General features: G+C 41.4%; 1 protein-coding gene across 1 annotated transcript; it reads right to left on the bottom strand.

The window, feature by feature from the left end:
• Positions 1 to 310: 310 nt before the first annotated feature.
• On the bottom strand, positions 311 to 8323 carry LOC115748470 (squamosa promoter-binding-like protein 7). The gene is made up of 10 exons (XM_030684965.2): positions 7655 to 8323; positions 5534 to 5706; positions 5224 to 5450; positions 5034 to 5108; positions 4830 to 4937; positions 4250 to 4367; positions 3313 to 3448; positions 2877 to 3039; positions 1538 to 2116; positions 311 to 1125 (listed from the first exon to the last, which is right to left on the bottom strand). Exons 1-10 carry the CDS (start codon positions 8233 to 8235, stop codon positions 835 to 837), a joined length of 2451 nt encoding a protein of 816 aa, XP_030540825.1. The 5' UTR covers positions 8236 to 8323; the 3' UTR covers positions 311 to 834.
• Positions 8324 to 18047: the final 9724 nt, after the last annotated feature.

The following is an 18047-nucleotide window of genomic DNA, read 5'->3' as shown; positions in this document are numbered from 1 at the left end:
TTTCGACCTGCGTCTCATATGTCCATGGAATCAGCAAGATAGCACACGTACACATGTAAACAGAAGTGAGCATCCTAAGAGGTCGTGAACCCCATTTTTGAAATTCAAAGCATTTCGCGATAACCGGAAGAGCTACTCCGGTTCAAGCCATTTCTGGGAGGGAAAACGGTATCAGTACAACAAGCAACAGAAGAAGTAAGAAACTATGTCACATTTTGATGTCTTTCCTCCTTTTTAGGGGAAAGGCCGTATCCACAATGAGGACAAACTTTAACCCAAAGCCTCGCTTCCTTCTGTAATAAGATACAAGTTCTATTCCCACTTCAGAAGTACAAAGCACATGCAGTTCCCTATTCCTCTCGAAGCCGGAATGCTCACAGCATAGCCACCTCGTGTTTATGGAAGACATCATCTCACTTGCGAGAAAAGAAGAAAAGGCATAAGATACAAGACCTGCACAATCCCGACCCCAATCGCTGCCAGTGCACGGTTGAACGTCTACGAAGGTGTCATTAAACAGTGTTAAAATCTCTCAGTCGTCGCGACTTACAGTGGAGCAATATCTGCTGAGCCCAAAGTAGGGGGTTCTCAACATCTGCTAATCAGGTGAGTCCCTGCCAAAATACAATCTCCACCAAGCTATGACCTCTGTTGCATCTACCATCCAAACGTTGTGTTCGAGTGACAATGCACCCAACGGAAAACTGAAGCTGAGCTACCTCCCGCTATCAAAGCTCCCAATGACGAAAAAACACTGGCAGCTTGATCCCGATGAGATAACGTCAGGTCCATTAAGTACACTATACAGGGAGATTGAGATCTCAAGCAATTTCCCTATGGTCGGTCAAAGAGGCTTCTGTGAATAGAAACCGCAAATTCACCAACTTTATCAGGATGGAGGAGGACAGCACATACTCCGAAACAAACAGCTGCAGTTGCGACTACGTATAGAGCAGGACGAGATCTCATTACGGAATTGAGGAGGACTCGATTGCGAGGCTTTTCCTTGAGAAGGTTACCGTTCATGACCAATTCCACATCCAAAAGTGGAGCAGCCTCGTTTTTATTTGTGAAATTGGAACCCATCAGCAACTCTACCCTATAGCACTCTCCCCTCTCCATATCCTGCAAAAACAGAATAGCATCAACAAGGTTGTATGAATTGGTAAAAAAAAGAAAAGAAAAATTACACTCCTCATATTAAAGCATCAATTGACCAGTGCGACAGATTAAACTGACAAAGTATGAGGTAATATATATCGTATTTTAATAGGCATTCTCATGTGAAGTTTCAGTACTATAACAAAAGCCTATACTGTGAAATTGATCTCCGAGGGCAGATATATGATTGAAACCCTGGCAACAACTTTTTATAGGTCCTCTAGAAGTACCTCCACGGTTGGCAACAAACTGGCATAACTATGCCACGTGACACACTATCACAAGTTGCCACGACAGGAGATTACAAGGCCCCCGCAATGCCAAACCATGAGAGACCACACATAAAGACTGGCTTGTAGAGTGAAAGAAGCCTCACCTGACTAGCGATGGTCACAGCCGAAAGCACATCATTCTGAGGGAAACCCTGATGAGAACATTCCTCTTTTCGCTTCAAATGCTCTGAGCGCAGCACCACCATCTTGGATGACTGATGTTTCCTGAGAAATTCTCTTGCTTGATCTATTTGGGTATTCAATAATCTAATATCATCATTGTTCTTGCCACTACTACTTTCACTGGTTAATGCGATATTCTCCATAAGAATGTCCAGTTTTTGCAATATTTTCTCCAAAACTATGCTTGAATCATGATGCATCAAAAAGCTCAACAAAGAGCTGAATCTTTGAATCTGCGACACAGGGGGAATGTGGTGAAGATTTTCTGAAACAGGTTCTTTCAGCAACCATGCGATATCCAGGACGAACTCAGAAAGTGTGGTTCGTCTCTGTGAGAAAGCCCCACATGAATCCAGGACGTTACCAATGTTCGAAATTTGAAGCCCCTCATTTAAGAGAGCTTTATCTACTTTCTGCTGTATCATCCTCATCTCAGAGCAAACTTCCTTGTTACCAATGAGAATGGGAATGAAGTTCGACAAGCCAAACTGGTTCTCAACCTATAGAAGATACAAACATACTCGAAAATGGTCAGGGCTAATATTTGTTAGCCACCATCATCATGCTGGAAAGTTGGTATAAGCATCTCTTCAGCTCACTAATTGAGTATTCCTATAAGCTACTGCCGTACAATAGTAAACGGCATAAAAAGGATATCAATGTGTGTTAGGCCAACTGAAATCTCAAGGAAGGTTTTGAAACAAGGGCAAAAGCCATCAAGAACCTCAAACCCTATCAACTGTGACAAGTTTAACCTAAACATTTTCTATAAGAACCAAAACTCTTAAACTTGTACCTGTATGACACATTTATCCTCCGTCAAAGTTCCATCATGAAGGAACGTTGAAAATCTGCCTACATGGACGCCGAAAAGCAAACGGCATTGACATAGCACCTCCGTTGCTTAAGTAAAATAAAAACGACGTTTTGGCTGAAAAATCATATGATGGAATTTAGATGAAGGGTAAATTTGTCATATAAGTACAAGTTTGTCGTGTTTTATGCCACAAGAAAAAGTTTTAAGGTAGATATATCAAAGTGGGCATAGTTTAAGGCTTTTGATGTCAACAAAAAAATAAGCTTAGGGTAAATGTGTCGCAACAGGCACAATTTGGGATTTTTTGTGGCTTTTTCCCTAGGAATAATTACAAAGACAAATTTTGTTTCCTTGTCACCTTGTCGCCTAAAAGAGGGAAAAACTAACCTACATAATAAATGTTCTAAGATAAAGCAAATTCTAAAATAAATGCCGGTACAGACCTCAATAAATGCAGGACCACACTGATTGAGCTCATTGCAAGGAATATGTATATTATACAGCTGATGATCAGAATTACAGTTGATGCCCCTTTCACTTCCAGAATATGAAGATGCAGCACCATAATCACATGCCAAATATTTGCCAGCAAAAGATATAAGAAACCTGCAGCACAAGAATCTCTCTCATAAAGATATATTTCACAGTTAATATTTAGTTAAGCTGTTATGGCACTTCGGTTAATATAAGTCATAGAGGCTGAGGCTCTCCAATTTAACGGGGAAAAGCTACTTAAAGGTGCACTTTGTAACAGACTACAGGACTCTAGCATCTAGTGGAATGGAAGGATGAGAAGGTGAGCAAAATCAAGGGTACTCTTTTTTATTCTCTCTCTCGCGGGTACTTTAATATGGAACAAAAGTAGATCTATCACCATACCGAAAATGGGGTTGCAGCAAATCACTTCCACAAGCAACAAACTCCATGGGCTTGCCAGCCTCAAAATACATAGGATGAACATAATGAAGCCGCGGGGTCCGAACCCCCATCTCAACCTTTGCGACAGAAGATTCATCTACAGACAATAGAAATTAACTATAAGGATGGGAGGAGTCCCAACTCCAAGAAAATTCTAAGAAGTCTGTAAGAGCTTCTTCAAATCAAGTAATGTCACATGGAGGATAGAAATGAAGCAATGCATGGTCTATAGCAAGAGAAGGCGCGGTAACACTTGAACATAGAAAACGCATTTTCATCATGGACCACCATGAATGCCAATAGTTAATTTCAAAGACAACAGTAAAGCTGAGAGGCTCAAGGATTAAACAGTGCTCGAATTATAATTGAAATAGACACCAGGCACTAATAAACAACCAACCGAGCAAGGTATCTGACTGGCATGCTCACAAAACTAAAAGGTACATAAATTATCCCACTGCTGGGATGAGAATCAGATCCACATGCAGGAATGTTACTGAAAATTATATTCATAATAGTCCCCACTATCAGTTTTATGTTCAGTGAGAAACCGTTACGCATGAATTTAGTCATTCCTGATATACAGATAGACCAGTTGGTGCGACAATACGATTTGTGCTGACAGCAAAAAGCTATCACTCAGCCAGGAAATGATCAATTCTTGGTCCTTGCTCAGCTTCAATGCAAGTAAAGCATTCCACAGAAACAAACTATGCCTTTTTCTAAGTAAGCAGCCTTAAGCAGAGAGGGAACTTCTGTTTACAAACTGCACCCACCACTGAACACTCGGACCAGAAAAGTAGATGACCGTACTATGAAAGGTAATCCATAAGCATCGAGGGAATATCGATGGTCCACAAGCAGGCTTGCTAATGAGGGCCGAAGGGAATCAACTTACCTTTCATAAGATGGAAAACCATGTCATTCATCAAGATATAAATAGTGCCTCTTCCGGAGAGCATTCTTCCAGGCCGAAGGAGGAAATCGTTTATATGTGATACAGGGTCTTCATATAACTGCTTGATGCCACAAGATGTATAAGTCAAGAAACCATACACAAATAAATATGAGCAAAGGAAGGAACTGAGAGCAGAAGCTGATGGAGCAATCTCACTAAATCAAGCTTCACAATTTCTTGAGATCAGTAAAAACCCCTGTAACAATCTAACTGATACAAAGCTAAATGGAAGAACTTGTAATCAAGAGAAGGAGCCAAATTATATCTACTGCACTATTTCCATTGCCAAACCAAATAATATTAGTTTGATGTGAAGGAAATGCTACAGAGATCGAAATTGTAATGCTGGGTACAACTTCACAGAACATTCATATATTACTGCCCCAGCATTAAAAGGAAACCCAAACCCACTTATCATAGGGCTTAAACAAGCAACAATTGCTATACTATGAAAGCCGAAATTAAAGTAGTTCAGACAAATAATCACCACCATACAAGTTTCCTATTTTGCAAGCACTACCTTTCCCCACATCAACTTGGGCATGGCGATAAACAGTGTCAAAATAATACATCCAGGCCGGATATAACCCTCCAACTCCACCGGCATGCTCGCCAACCACTGGAATATCTGAATATTATTCAACCACATGTAAGCCATTCAATTCTGCCTGCGCTAAGAAGATGTTGTCTGATTTAAGATAGTTAAGTACAAAGTATAGATTACTTGGTGGCGAAGACGTCTAGGAAATTCTGCTGGATTCCAGTCATAAAGCTTGAATGAAATTCGACCTGTTGGACACTAATAAAAAACTTGAATGAATTAGTATAACTCAACTAAGAACCCAAAACGCATGGATATCAACAATAAAAAGGGGATAAAAACAAAGCAAGTACACCATCCAGGCCAGACGCACCACAGAAGAGTATGCACTCCTATTGTCACCATAGGACGGAGAAAGTGCACATTTCGAATTATCTTTCCTACTTTTCATTTGGGTTTCACGAGAAACTACATAAGATGCAATGCTATCTGTAGGAATAATTTGACATTCAGGAGCAGTTTCTGGTGTAGGTACTCCTCCATCTTCAGGCTCTAGTGAGGCTTCCTTTTCACCAAACTGGCCACTCAAACATAAGGTATCTGTTACATTACATGAGCAGTTGGATTAGCTTGTTGACAAACATAATCAAGAAAAAACTTATATTAATTGCTATTGTCTGTACCTTTCCCATCTTCATCATCACAGCCAACATCTTCGGAATGAATATCTTGTTGCAATTCCTTTGCTAGTTCACCGCCAGAATCAACAGGCTTTCTTCTCCTTCTTTTGTTATGGCGCTCTAATTTTCTTCGACAACTTCGTTTACCTTCATCAAAGTCTGACAAGATGTGAAACCTGTGAAAGGAAAACACATTATGAGGCAATTAACAATGATATAATCCCACAATACAACTGTTTCGCCTAAGGTGTCAACAACTATACACTATTCCTCATTTAGACAAGAACACACCAGACAAAAGCCCAATGATCAGATAACTCCCAGATAGAAACTAAAACTTTTCTCTAAGTTTCATGCTTAAATCTTCAGTAATTAGACCAGAGAACAGCAGAAGGTGGCAATTTGAATCCAGAACCCATACAAAACAAACTGAATATCATGTCAACAAGAAAGGCATACAACATCAGTTTCAGCGTATCAATTCCTTCTTTACGTATGAAAATATATGCATCGCGTTCCGCAATTGCTTCCAGAAAATACAAACACTATTTTTTACTTTCTTATTGCAGCGTAAGATCATCTGCCCCCTCAACAAGACGTAAAAAACAGTGCCTTTTCAACTATATCGATTGAGCTCATGAAACAACACTTGACTATATGATACTCTAGCCAATTTCCTTCATCATTCAGTTATCAGATACTTCCACGATGAGTTTATCCAAGTTAAACTGCATACATAGCCATGTATGAAAAAGGCAAAATGCCTTCTAATAAGAAATTGGCTTAGGTAAATGAAACGCAACAGAAAACTCTACCATGCGTTAATCACTAAATACCATAGAAACACGTGTCATCAACTGACCAAACTAGGTCGATTGAAGATAATAGTCCAAAAGGGGATTCAGAGAAGAAGAAGCTGTTGCAACAAGAATTCCAGTAACATGGCAACTGAGCCAAACAAGATTAACTCCGAAAGCAATCAGGAAACTAGGATTTAAGCTGGAAGGAATATGCCTGATATATTACAAATGCCATCACACCAAGCTAAAAACAAGCTTGTACACAAACAGATGTAATAAAAAACCGATCTGCCATTCTTTTTGAAGTACGGGGTCCGCTTTGAAAAGCTACCGTCACTTCAACAGAACACTTGGCCACCGGAGTAATCCACCAAGCTTCTCAAACTTCTGTTATTTCAAAGTTTCACCACCTCGATATCACATTTATACGGTTATTTACACATTATCCCCTAAAAAAAGAAAGACACTGATTATCCTTACTAGCACGAATAAACTGCACATTAACGATTTTGAGAACTACCAGTATCCGACAACACCAATCCTGAAACACACCAAGCAACAGCTTTTAGTCATTATAGCAATCCCAGTAGATTATCTCTGCGCCTGAGTCGCTATCTCTGCCAAATGTCGAATAAACTGCACATTAACGATTTTGAGAACTACCAGTATCCGACAACACCAATCCTGAAACACACCAAGCAACAGCTTTTAGTCATTATAGCAATCCCAGTAGATTATCTCTGCGCCTAAGTCGCTATCTCTGCCAAATGTCGAAGTTCACCGAGCAGCAGCAACTGCCCCACGATTCATGAAAACTGAGATGATGATGAGCCAGTCGAGCTAGGAGCTAAGAACAAGAAGCAGGTCCAGGAATACCGGATAGCAGTACCCTTTAGCCAACACAAGGTATATGACCATGCCACATGACTAAACCCATTAATGCCACAACAATACCAAACTGACTCTGGCAGCAGCAACCTCATTGCCCATTGGCCAATATGCAACATGGATGACAATGACATGACTGAATTCACATCACTTAAATCTTTAATGGAACTCAGAATCGGAATGTAAAATGGCAGAGTTACCAGCAACTACAATATTTATTTTTTTTTGGTTGAAACTAGCAACGACTATTCAACCAGTCTCCAATTGAGCACAAACAGAGTACGACCACTTAACTTCACTTCAACACCGACCACCGCAATAATCATCTCATATTGAAAAACAAACAACTCTGGAACCGATTAGTACAAACAATCTCAAATCATCACTCAAAAAGCTACAACCCGAAACCCCACACCAACTGCAAATTAAAGCTTACTTGCCACACTGCTGACAGTATCTCTTCCTCTCCCCGTCCAAGACCACGGCTGATGCGTTGGCGCACCGGAGGCAAACCCGGTGGCGCCGGTGGTACCCCTTGAGCTCCCGGATGTCGGCCTTGCAGGTCGGAACCTGGCACCGGGCCATCCCCTGGCCCGCCCCCCTCGGGGCCCGAGTCCGCTTCTTCTTGTGCAATCCCTCCGCCTCCTCCTCCTCCTCCATCATCGCGTCGAGCTCCGGGCAGGCGCACGGGACGCGCCCCGCCAGAAAGTTGGAGCAGACCAGCCGGGGGTCCCGCTTCCTGACCCGGGTCGCCACCGGGGCATCGTCCGCCGGGTCCTCCGGAGAAGGGTCGGGATCTGGGTCGGAGGGGGCGGAGGCGGGGTTGTCGAGCACGGGGGGCTCGTCCCAGGGGATGACCAGGTGGTCGTCGGCGGTGAAATCGAGGAGGTCGCCGAAGTCCCAGACGGAGTCAGCGGCGGCGCTGTCGTCGAGGAGCGGCGGCGCGTGGAGGTCCATGTGAGAGAGGACCTGGGCTGAGGAAGAAGAGGGAGGTGGTTCGGGTGGCCGTGGCTCCATGGATTTAGGGGCTCTGTGTCTATGCTGCTGTCGCTGACCGAAGGATGCTTAGAAACACGGACTTTGAGGTGGTGGTGGTTGGATCCGGTAGCCTTTTTTTTTATTCTTTTTAATTTTTTTCTTTAAAAAAAAGAAATAAATAAAAATAAAAAGGGTTAAAAAAGAAAAATAAAAAATTTGTCCTTTTCAAAAGTTGTTCCCTATTGAAAAGTTAAAAGGGGTTTCCACGAGGGTATATTGGTCAAAAGGGAATATTTTCATTTTCCAATGGCATTAACGTAATTCCAACGTGTAGAGATAATAACTTGCAAGCGGGATTCTCTCTTTCAATCGCTGGCAAAAAAAATCGCGACCGTTAAGTACGTTAATTACTCTCGTGATATGTCCGATCGATATTATCACTTAAAATTCGAATCACTTTAGTTGCCACGTATGTATAGTATTAACTTTAAGGACGTCCGTAAACTCAAACCTTTATCTCTGTACTATTGGCCCGTTTGGATGTAGCGATGGAATAAAATTGTAATGCGATAGCCGTTACACTCAAAGATGATAAAATTAGTTGTTATGTTGTTTGATTTTAAGTAATACTTTGTAAAAAAAAATAGTAAATAGCATTATAATTCTCAAAATACCCTTAAAAATTGAAATTGGAGGGAATACAATAGTTAGCACTTTAGCCGTCAATTATCATTATAATAACGGTAACCACATAACCTACGACTATACGGCTCCTCATTATGTATAATCGAGACATCCTAATTAACGTTGCATCAATTATGTACGTATTATTCATTATTTTATATGATATGTGATTAATTCGACATAACACCAACTGGTGGTATCATTGTCCAAATAAGGGAAAATTTCAAAAAAGGGCCCCAAATACCCTCATTTTCTTAAAAAAGGGCCTAAAGTGAACTTTGTGTCAAATAAGGGCTTGAAGTGCCTTTTGTGTTTCAAAAAAGGGCTTGGCTATGGGGTTTTGGGTTTTTTTTTACATTTTCTGATTTATTTCCTTTTTTCTTTCCTTTTTTTCTTTACTTTTTCCTTTTTGGTTTTTGGCCTCCACCACCTCTCTCTCTCTCTCTCTCTCTCTCTCTCTCTCTCACCACGCCCTTCCCTCACCCTAAACCAGCAACCCCATGCTCAAATCATCGCCCTCTTCGGCCACGCCGCCACCGTCAAGAATAAGAACCACCTCCTAGGCCACCTGCTCCTCCACCTCTTCCTCTACAACATCAAGCCCCCATTTGTTTTCGCCTCCAATAACATGATATGATACCTCGCCCGAAGCTATCCCCCTTTTGGATAGGTCTTTGTCTAAGCGTCGATGCTGCGGCGACGGGCAAGAGTCGCCCGCCCGGCCCAGGCGAGGGCGACCGTCGCCCTCATTCGACGTCGACCCAAGCGAGGCCCAACTATAGTTCTTCGGGGACGATGAAAGGGACGTTGCGGTTAGAGAGAGATATAGATGGAGAATATTGGACTGTAGGGGAAGCAGAGGGAGTGCAACTGGGTCGGGTGCCGGTCCGGTTCCAATAAAAATCTACGCACAAGTTGAGGATCGAATCCGAGCATCATCGAGCAAGGACTTGTGCGCTTTTGGTAGCAAAGGAAAGCAAAACTACGGTCGAAAAAATGGACCTCGGGACGTAACGTAGGTAGCCCGTCTCCAGCACGCGTACATCTTCAAAGGCACCACCACCGGCCTCGGCCTGCGTTGGGCAAGGGTCGCCGTCTCTCGGGTCAAGCGGGAGACCCTTGCCCTACGCGAGCGATCACAGCCGGTGGACCGGATCCGGGTGATGATTTGAGCATGGGCTTGCTGGATCTGGGTGAGGGAAGGGCGTGGTGGGAGAGAGAGAGAGAGAGAGAGAGAGAGAGAGAGAGAGAGAGGTGGTGGAGGCAAAAAAAAGAAGCAGGAAAACGTAAAGAAAAAAAGGAAAGAAAAAAGGAAATAAATCAGAAAATGTAAAAAGACCCAAAACCCCCTAGTTAGGCCCTTTTTTGAAACACAAAATGCACTTCAGGCCCTCATTTGACACAAAGTTCATTTCGGGCCCTTTTTTGAGAAAGTGAGGGTATTTGGGGCCCTTTTTTGAAATTTTCCCTCCAAATAATGCAGATAAATTCAATTCTTAATTAAAATCAATTTAAATAATCTAACATTTACAGGGTCAACCGAGAAAAAGACAATGGTGCAATGGTAAATACGCTGTAATAGCTAAGCAAATATTGTAATAGGCACTCAACCTGCGATGGACTTATAATGTAATAGACATTACTGCAATCAAATGCGCTGGACATGTAAAAGGGGAGAGATTTCGGAAGTGGTCTCTCACAAAAATGTTCATTCCATCATCATCCTTACTTCTATAAATTTCGCTAAGCTCCGTTTGTCCCGTGCAAAATGAATTATTTAAAAAATATTTTACTAGAAATGATTGCGAGTATCGTTTTAAATAATTAATCAATGAAAATTATTTGCATCATCGATAACATTTAATTCTAAATATTTTCGTGGACGATAAAAGTATTTTTCGTTCATTTGTTTTTACAAACAATACATACCATCATTTTCACGAAAATATTTATTTTTCATCAAACTTATGTACCCTTCTAATTCTTTTCTCCGTTGTTCTTAATAACTTAAATCACTTTGAAGTTCTTGTTTCATTTAATACGATGAACTTGGATAATAAAGTAAAGTTGGGTCTTAGTCTTCTAGAAGGAAAATGCCCCGAATTTTTTCCAATGTGCTAATTACATTAACCCAATGAAAAATTTTATTGGAAACTTTCATGAATTGGCTTCTCGCACTTACGTATATGTCTTTTATGTAGATTATTTTTTTTTTTGAAAAATTGCCTTAAAAAAATTATTAAATAGTCAAAGTAATTCATACTACGCCTTACCAAAAAAAAAAAAAGTAATTCATACTATGTGATATCAATGAATTCGAAAGTAAAACATTTTATTGTCGAGTATAGTCAGCTAATGCCTATAGCCAAATTATCAACGTATAATTGAGCAAGTGGCTCAATAATAAAAGGGTCACGCAGCTTTTCACAAGATTATTAATTCGAGCCATATCACCAGCTGACCTCTCGCCAGCTGACCTCTCACCAGCTTTTCATCTCGCGCATTTACATGCTTAGTTGAGAGATTCGGGCCGCGACGTCGAGGGAGTTGCAATGATGGGTTTATCAAATATTCCATGACGAATGTGAGACCCTCATTCTAACGTCATAGAGATAGCTGCCACAGCGCCCTCCATCCATTTTCTTTTTCCTTTTTTTTTTCCATTAAGAAATTCCAAAAACGTTTTAGTTGGCTTCGAGAAGTATTTGTCCATGCGAGCGAAGGACTCCTCGCATTTGTTGAGTCAATGTCAATTTGTTGGGTGGTTCGCCGTCCGGGTTTGGTCCAACTTCCCACCTACAAAAAGCACAAAGAAGATGATTGGAGAGCAAAGACCAACCTTCCGTCCAAGAGAGAACCAAAGGTTGGTCAGGAGTGGTTGCATTGCATGAGAGACGGTTGGATGATGGAATTGGACAAATTTCCTTCAGGTGTGTTCTTGCTGTGAAGTGATTGATTCTCTGTTGCCTTATCTTCGACTCCAGGTGGGATTTTGCCTTGCTCTTAAATGAAGAAAGAGAGGAATGGGTGAAATTTATGGTGTCGGGTTTAGGGTTTTGGCCATCTCCTATATTTTTGCTTTTACCTTTTACCATCAAAGGTGAAACTTTTCATAATGAAATATTCAAACTTTTGGATTTGGCGTCTGCCTCCACAGTTATGGAGACATCATTGATTGATTTTTCTGTCCGTTATTGTACAGTTGAAATCCTTTATTGTAAATTACCTACGGAACCGCATGCCACTTGATCACTAATTCGCTCTGGTTATCGGGAACTCGCAAGATGATAACCACCCACAATTTATTGCGAAAAACAAGCGATTGAATAGTAAAATGTGTAAAAGGATAAAAAAATTTCACCGAAGATCAAGCACCACAAAGGAGATCACAACCAAACTCTAGTCACATAAACACTCTTAGTGTGTTTTCCAACCTCTGGTTACACTCGATAACTCATATGGTAATAGCCTTACAATTCCTCACAAAATAGTATATCAATCCCTCAAAGGGATGAACAAATAGTAATGTAAAATTTAATCGGCTTCTACACTCTCGAATTACTCCAAAGTGTAATTCATGAAGAAGTTGTATCTCCGATACTCTTCGCAAATAAAGACAATTCTTATAATATAGACAAGAGTTGGATCGAAAACAACAAAACCCCATTTTAGAAAATCCATTTAACATAGAAGAGCCTCATTTTCATGCCCAAATTCGAGATGCATTTTCAACAACTTTTGTTCGCACTTATCTATCGAAAATTGGCAAGGCGATAATTACCCACGATCTCTCGCATGGCGTATTCAACCTCCAACTTCTTACTCCATCTTTTGCAAACGTTACATTGCAAATTATTGCGAATGTTTTCATGAACTCAATTTGATGGTCCACAGATACATTCACATCTTTGACGTCCATGTTGATTGATTTTTTATTTTAAATTGTACAAAAAAAGAAGAAGAAGAAGAAGACAAAAGCAACCACGCAAGCGCGTGGGGTATATGCTCGAGATCATGTATCCTTGGAACTGAACTCCATCGTCAGCACTTCGGAGAAGTCGTCGAAATAGTCACAATACGGTGCGTCACGTCTCTTGCTACCCATTCTCAGATTGACTTTAACTTCGCTTAATTTAAAAATTATATATGTAAAATTTATATTCTTTTGAAATAATTTTCCAAACGTCTTTTCGATCCAATCCAGACGAGCACAAAAAAAATAATTTCCAGCACACGAAAAATGTGAGAGGTCAGAAAAAAAAAAAGGAAAAAAGAAAATATCCGGCTATGGCGACACGTGACGAAGCTGCGCGGGCCGTGTAGCCACGCGCGCAAAGCGGCGACGAGGTTGTCCCCAAGACTATTACAAATAATGACGACATCAGCGAGTGATGCGTGCGCTCCTGGAGTCAGAGTCCTCACGCGCCATCGTTTCACGAGCCCCGCCGTCTCCTGCCCACGTGGCGAATTGCTGCGGTCGGTGCGGCCGAACGCGCCGCGGCGCGCGTGGGGAAGTGGGGGCTGCTTCCGACCATGTGGAAAGATGCTGTCCGCGCCATGAGGACATCGGCGCAAATCATTGGAGGCGCAGCCGCCCCTTCGTTTTCGGCAAGAGCCATTAAGGAGGATGGTTCGTCATTATCTTCTTAACCGCGTGAAAAAAATGATAATATCTTCAATAAAGCACTTCCCAGACAAATTTTAAATTTCGAATTTTCGCTTGGAAATTTTGTGAAGTAAATGTAAAGAAATATATATGTATGTGTGTATTAAAAGTCCTAACCATGGAGTCTAATAAGGGCGCACATGGTAACATTTCAGAAATTCCATTTCTCCGCTCGAAATCCATTTGACAGAGAAATGTGTTTGATAAAAACCCGATCGAAATAGAAATCTGTTTGGCAAAAAAATTGACTTCCGGTAGGATTTTTCACTTCCGACAATATTTTTCACTTCTGATAGGATTTTTGGCCAACTTTAAGAAGTAAAAAATTTTAACTTCTCGGCTTCAGAATGACTTCTTGTACCACAATCGCCTCCGTCGACTACCGTTGCTATAACCGCTGGCCGCCGACCACACCCGCCACGGCCGGCCGCCATCGACCGCTACTGTCGATCGCCGCAGCCGCCGACCACCGTCGCCACGTCCGCCAACTATCGTTGCTTTGACCGGCGGCCACTGACCACGCCAGCCCGCCGAACACCGCCTCTAGTGGTCGCCATCGCCAGCCTCCCGCCGATCACCGCCGCGGACCTCCACCGTCGCCGCCAACCGCCGCCGCCGCCAACCGCCACCGACCACCGCCGCCGCCGCCAACCACCGCCCACCGCCGCTGCCGCCAACCACCGCCACCATCAACCATCGCCGCCGAAGATTTTGTTAATAATATTTCAAAAGTAGAAATTTTTAACCGTTGTCAAAAGAATTTTTATAATCAGAAATCAATTTGGAACAGTAGTAGAAAAATCAACTTCTACTTTTGAGGAGAAGTAAAGAAATCAACTTCCGATTAGAAGTTGATTTCTCATGGAAAAGTGTTTTCATGCACACCATAAATCTCTTCTATTTAAATTTTAATTTTAAAAAAACACATTAAAAGTCTTAAAACTTGTCATGAAAGTACAATCGAGTCCAAAAAATTTCAAAAAGCGTGACCACTAATGTGTATTCGAGTTCTAAAAATTTCAAAAAGCTTTAAAACTTGTTACGAAAGCGCATTCGACTCCTGAAGCTTTCAAAATGTGCAATGAAATCCAAAAATTTATCAAGAAAGTATAATCGAGTCCTAAAACTTTCAAAAAGTACAATCAAGTCCCAAAACTTGTTACATTAGTCCCGCAACCCACTTAAATTTTCTCCGCTGCAATTTTTTTTCCATAATTTGCGCATGCATAAGTCGAGTTTTGTTAACAAGTTTTGCTGAGGCGCTTGTGAAATACTCGAATAACGAAAGTTTCTCATTCTTAAAGTACTACCCCTATCTCTCCCCTCTTGCATAATCAGTGCATTTCATATTTTAAACGTAGTTAACAAGTGCTCCTGCAATACTTGTTAACAAGACTCGTATGTGAAATTTGTTCTACACAAACACGGTTAAAAGATAAACACACGATTTTGATTAATCAAGTGGATTAATTATAAATGTCAGTTACCCCTTTATTCCAGTATAAAGTTTTTTTCCACGTCAATAAATAAAGAGAATCTTTCTACCAAGTAAATTTATAATTTAATTCCAACAAAGTGTTTACCTTTTTTCATCTCGTGATGTCGCATCACATTAAAAGGTCACGCTTCGTATTCCAATTACATATTCTTGTTCCTCGCAAAATTTGTCGTATGCGGAAAAGGATGACAACTCGCATCGATGAATGGCAACACTTTAACTTGTCGTGGCATTATAATTAATTTCTTAATCACTCATCTTTATCGCATGATTTGAAATTGGACTTGCCGAGGAATTAATTAATGCATTAAGTTACTAATATCCGGCAGATGACCATGTAATGATGCCGACGGGACAAGACAATGATGCTCACTAGAAAAAAAAAAAATGGATTGTTAGGGTTGGAGTAGGCAAAACGCAAAACGCAAAATTGCAAAGCAAGGAAAATGTCAAGACAACAAAATGGTAAAATAAGTCATGATTCAAAATCTTGACCAAGGCAATTAAGTGGCGTGTTCATGATTCCAAACGCATTATCGCGAACAATTTGGGTATGTCTCTGCAAGACGAGTGATCGTGACAATGTAAACCCCTCCCGTATATCGAAGCGCTTCGTAAGGAACGAGTCGCTAACACATTCGATAAATAACATAATGTGATCAATGGACCCGATCAGACGCTGCGGTTTGAATTCTTCCCACTTTGTTTGGACTTTAGAGTGTGGGGTTTTCTTGCATCGGACAAGATCTAATGGGTGTAAGAAAGACTATACAATTGGGAGGCGATGGGCTTTCGCGCTACAAGCCTCGAATTTGACGATTAGCTCGTTCGGTGGCAATCCCCAAGGTCGATTCAACACATATGGTCCGGAGGTCGGGTGACTTTCAAATCGCAAACTGAGTTTAGGGGACCACCAACTTGTAGTTGTAGAGTGTATTCACGGGCCTCCATATAATCGAGTCTCTATGCTCGCACTCAGAAAAAAAAAAAAAAAAGAATTATTTGAAGATGGGATTAGCCAATCAAGCGCTTACACGACTAAGTCCCAAAACAATCGCCATCTTATAATTTCTAATTACTAGCCCAATCAATTTTCGACCGTCAATAGTGCAACCAATAATTCCCGTGCGTCATTTTCCAACGCTTGGCCAACCAAAAAGATCTGACTTCGTGTTGATTTTTTTTGTGGTATCGTATGCCAATCAACGACTTTGTTCCCACTCACGAACCTCCGGTAGGTTCACGCCAGTGGTCGGAAATCGGAATCGGGTTCTCTTTTCCGGGGGACGGAAAGTCGGGTCGGCCCTTCAAGTTGATTGATGTGTTTCCCTATCTTTAGGGCGGAATCGGTTTTCTTTTCAACATAGTTCCATACTCGACTTGACTCGAATATTCAAGGCTCGGAGATAGACTCTGATTAGTTCTCATTGAATATGAACTCGTCTTGGCCTGACCCTAATTAATGTATAAAATTCACTTGAAAGTCGAGATGAAATTTACTCGGCGCAATCGGTGGGGTACTTCCTTGTTGTGGAGATGAGTTTTTTTGTCGTACAAAAACGCATTTGAATACGTACGATGCAGACACGATAGTTAAGACTAGTCACTTGCAAATGAATAAGGTCGCGTATGGTAACGTTTACGTTCCTGGAAACTTATTTGGAACATAAGTATTTTTTTGTATTTCTGTTCTCGATTACGATTTTCAAGAACAGAAACGCGTTTGGCAAATACAAAAAAAAAAAAATACTTTTTTCATCAAAAGGAAGGATCTGCAACCGGCGACCCGGAACAAGCGGCGGCGAGCAACAAGCGACGTGGCCGCTTCAGCTCCTCGTCGACGATGGTGGGCAGTGATGGCTTGCACGAGCTCGCTCTCAAGTTGTTTCTAAAAAGTATTCCAAAACCCAAAAACAATTTTTTTTTGTTTCTTTTTTTGGCTTCAAAAGTGTTTTTTTTTTTCAACACTTTTGGAAAAATTTTCAACCACACTTGTTTCCGTTCCGAAAGTGTTCCGGCAATACTTTCGGAATAGAAATATTTTCCAAGGAGTGTTACCATACAATCCCTAAGAGTGTGTAATATCAGAAAGAAGTTGTCTGCTTTGGGATGAAATTCTTGGCGTTCAATGTTTCTACTTTTACTGTTTGACCAGTGCCGTAAACCCTTTTAACTGAAGCTTACCGAGCTTATGAAAAAGCCCACAATCAACATGGGCTCACAAAAAAAGCCCAAATTGAGCGTGACTTCACTAGGATCTGTGGCCCAAAAGCCTAAGGCCCACGAGTGGCCTCGTCCATTTGCCCTAGATCTCCACACGCCTACACTCTCTCTCTAGCTTCATCCTAACTTGGGCCACAGCGACTGGCAGCAGGCGAGCTTGAGGCTCGGCCGGCCCATGTCATGCCCGATTGCTAGACTGCCGGTTGTCGTCGAGGTTCGCGATTGGCGGAGGAAGGAGGAGGATGGAGCCTTGGCCGGAGGAAGGAGGAAGAACAAGAAAAGAAAAAAAAGAAAAGCAGATAATAAAAATAAAATAAAGTATAAAAGAAAATGAAATGTAAAGGAGTTTCCATGGGTGGAAAATGTTTTCCTTGACTAACTTATTTTTCGCAAACCAAATGCCGAGAAATCCGAAAAACATTTTCCTGAAAGTTATTTTTCACGAAATAAATGGAGCCTAGCCATGGAAATTTCCCTTGTTTTTTGCTTTAGTCATTTTCGACAGTCAAGAGTGTATCCAATAATTCCTATCTGTCATTTTCTAACGTTTGGCCAACCGAAAAAGATCTTGACTTCATGGTGCAGGAAACTGCCCAGGATCGATGTTGATTTTCGGGGTATTATATGCAAATGGACGACTTTGTTCCCACTCACGAACATCCGTCGGTTCACGCCGGTGGTCGAAATAGGGTTTTTCTTTTCCATGGGAGGAAAAGTCAGGTCGACCCAGGTCAGAATCGGTTTTGTTTTCGACATAGCTCTATACTCGACTCGAATATT

This window comes from Rhodamnia argentea, chromosome 6 (assembly GCF_020921035.1).
Source record: "Rhodamnia argentea isolate NSW1041297 chromosome 6, ASM2092103v1, whole genome shotgun sequence".
NCBI classification, from domain to species: Eukaryota; Viridiplantae; Streptophyta; class Magnoliopsida; order Myrtales; family Myrtaceae; genus Rhodamnia; species Rhodamnia argentea.
This window is presented reverse-complemented; position numbering and strand designations above follow the sequence as displayed.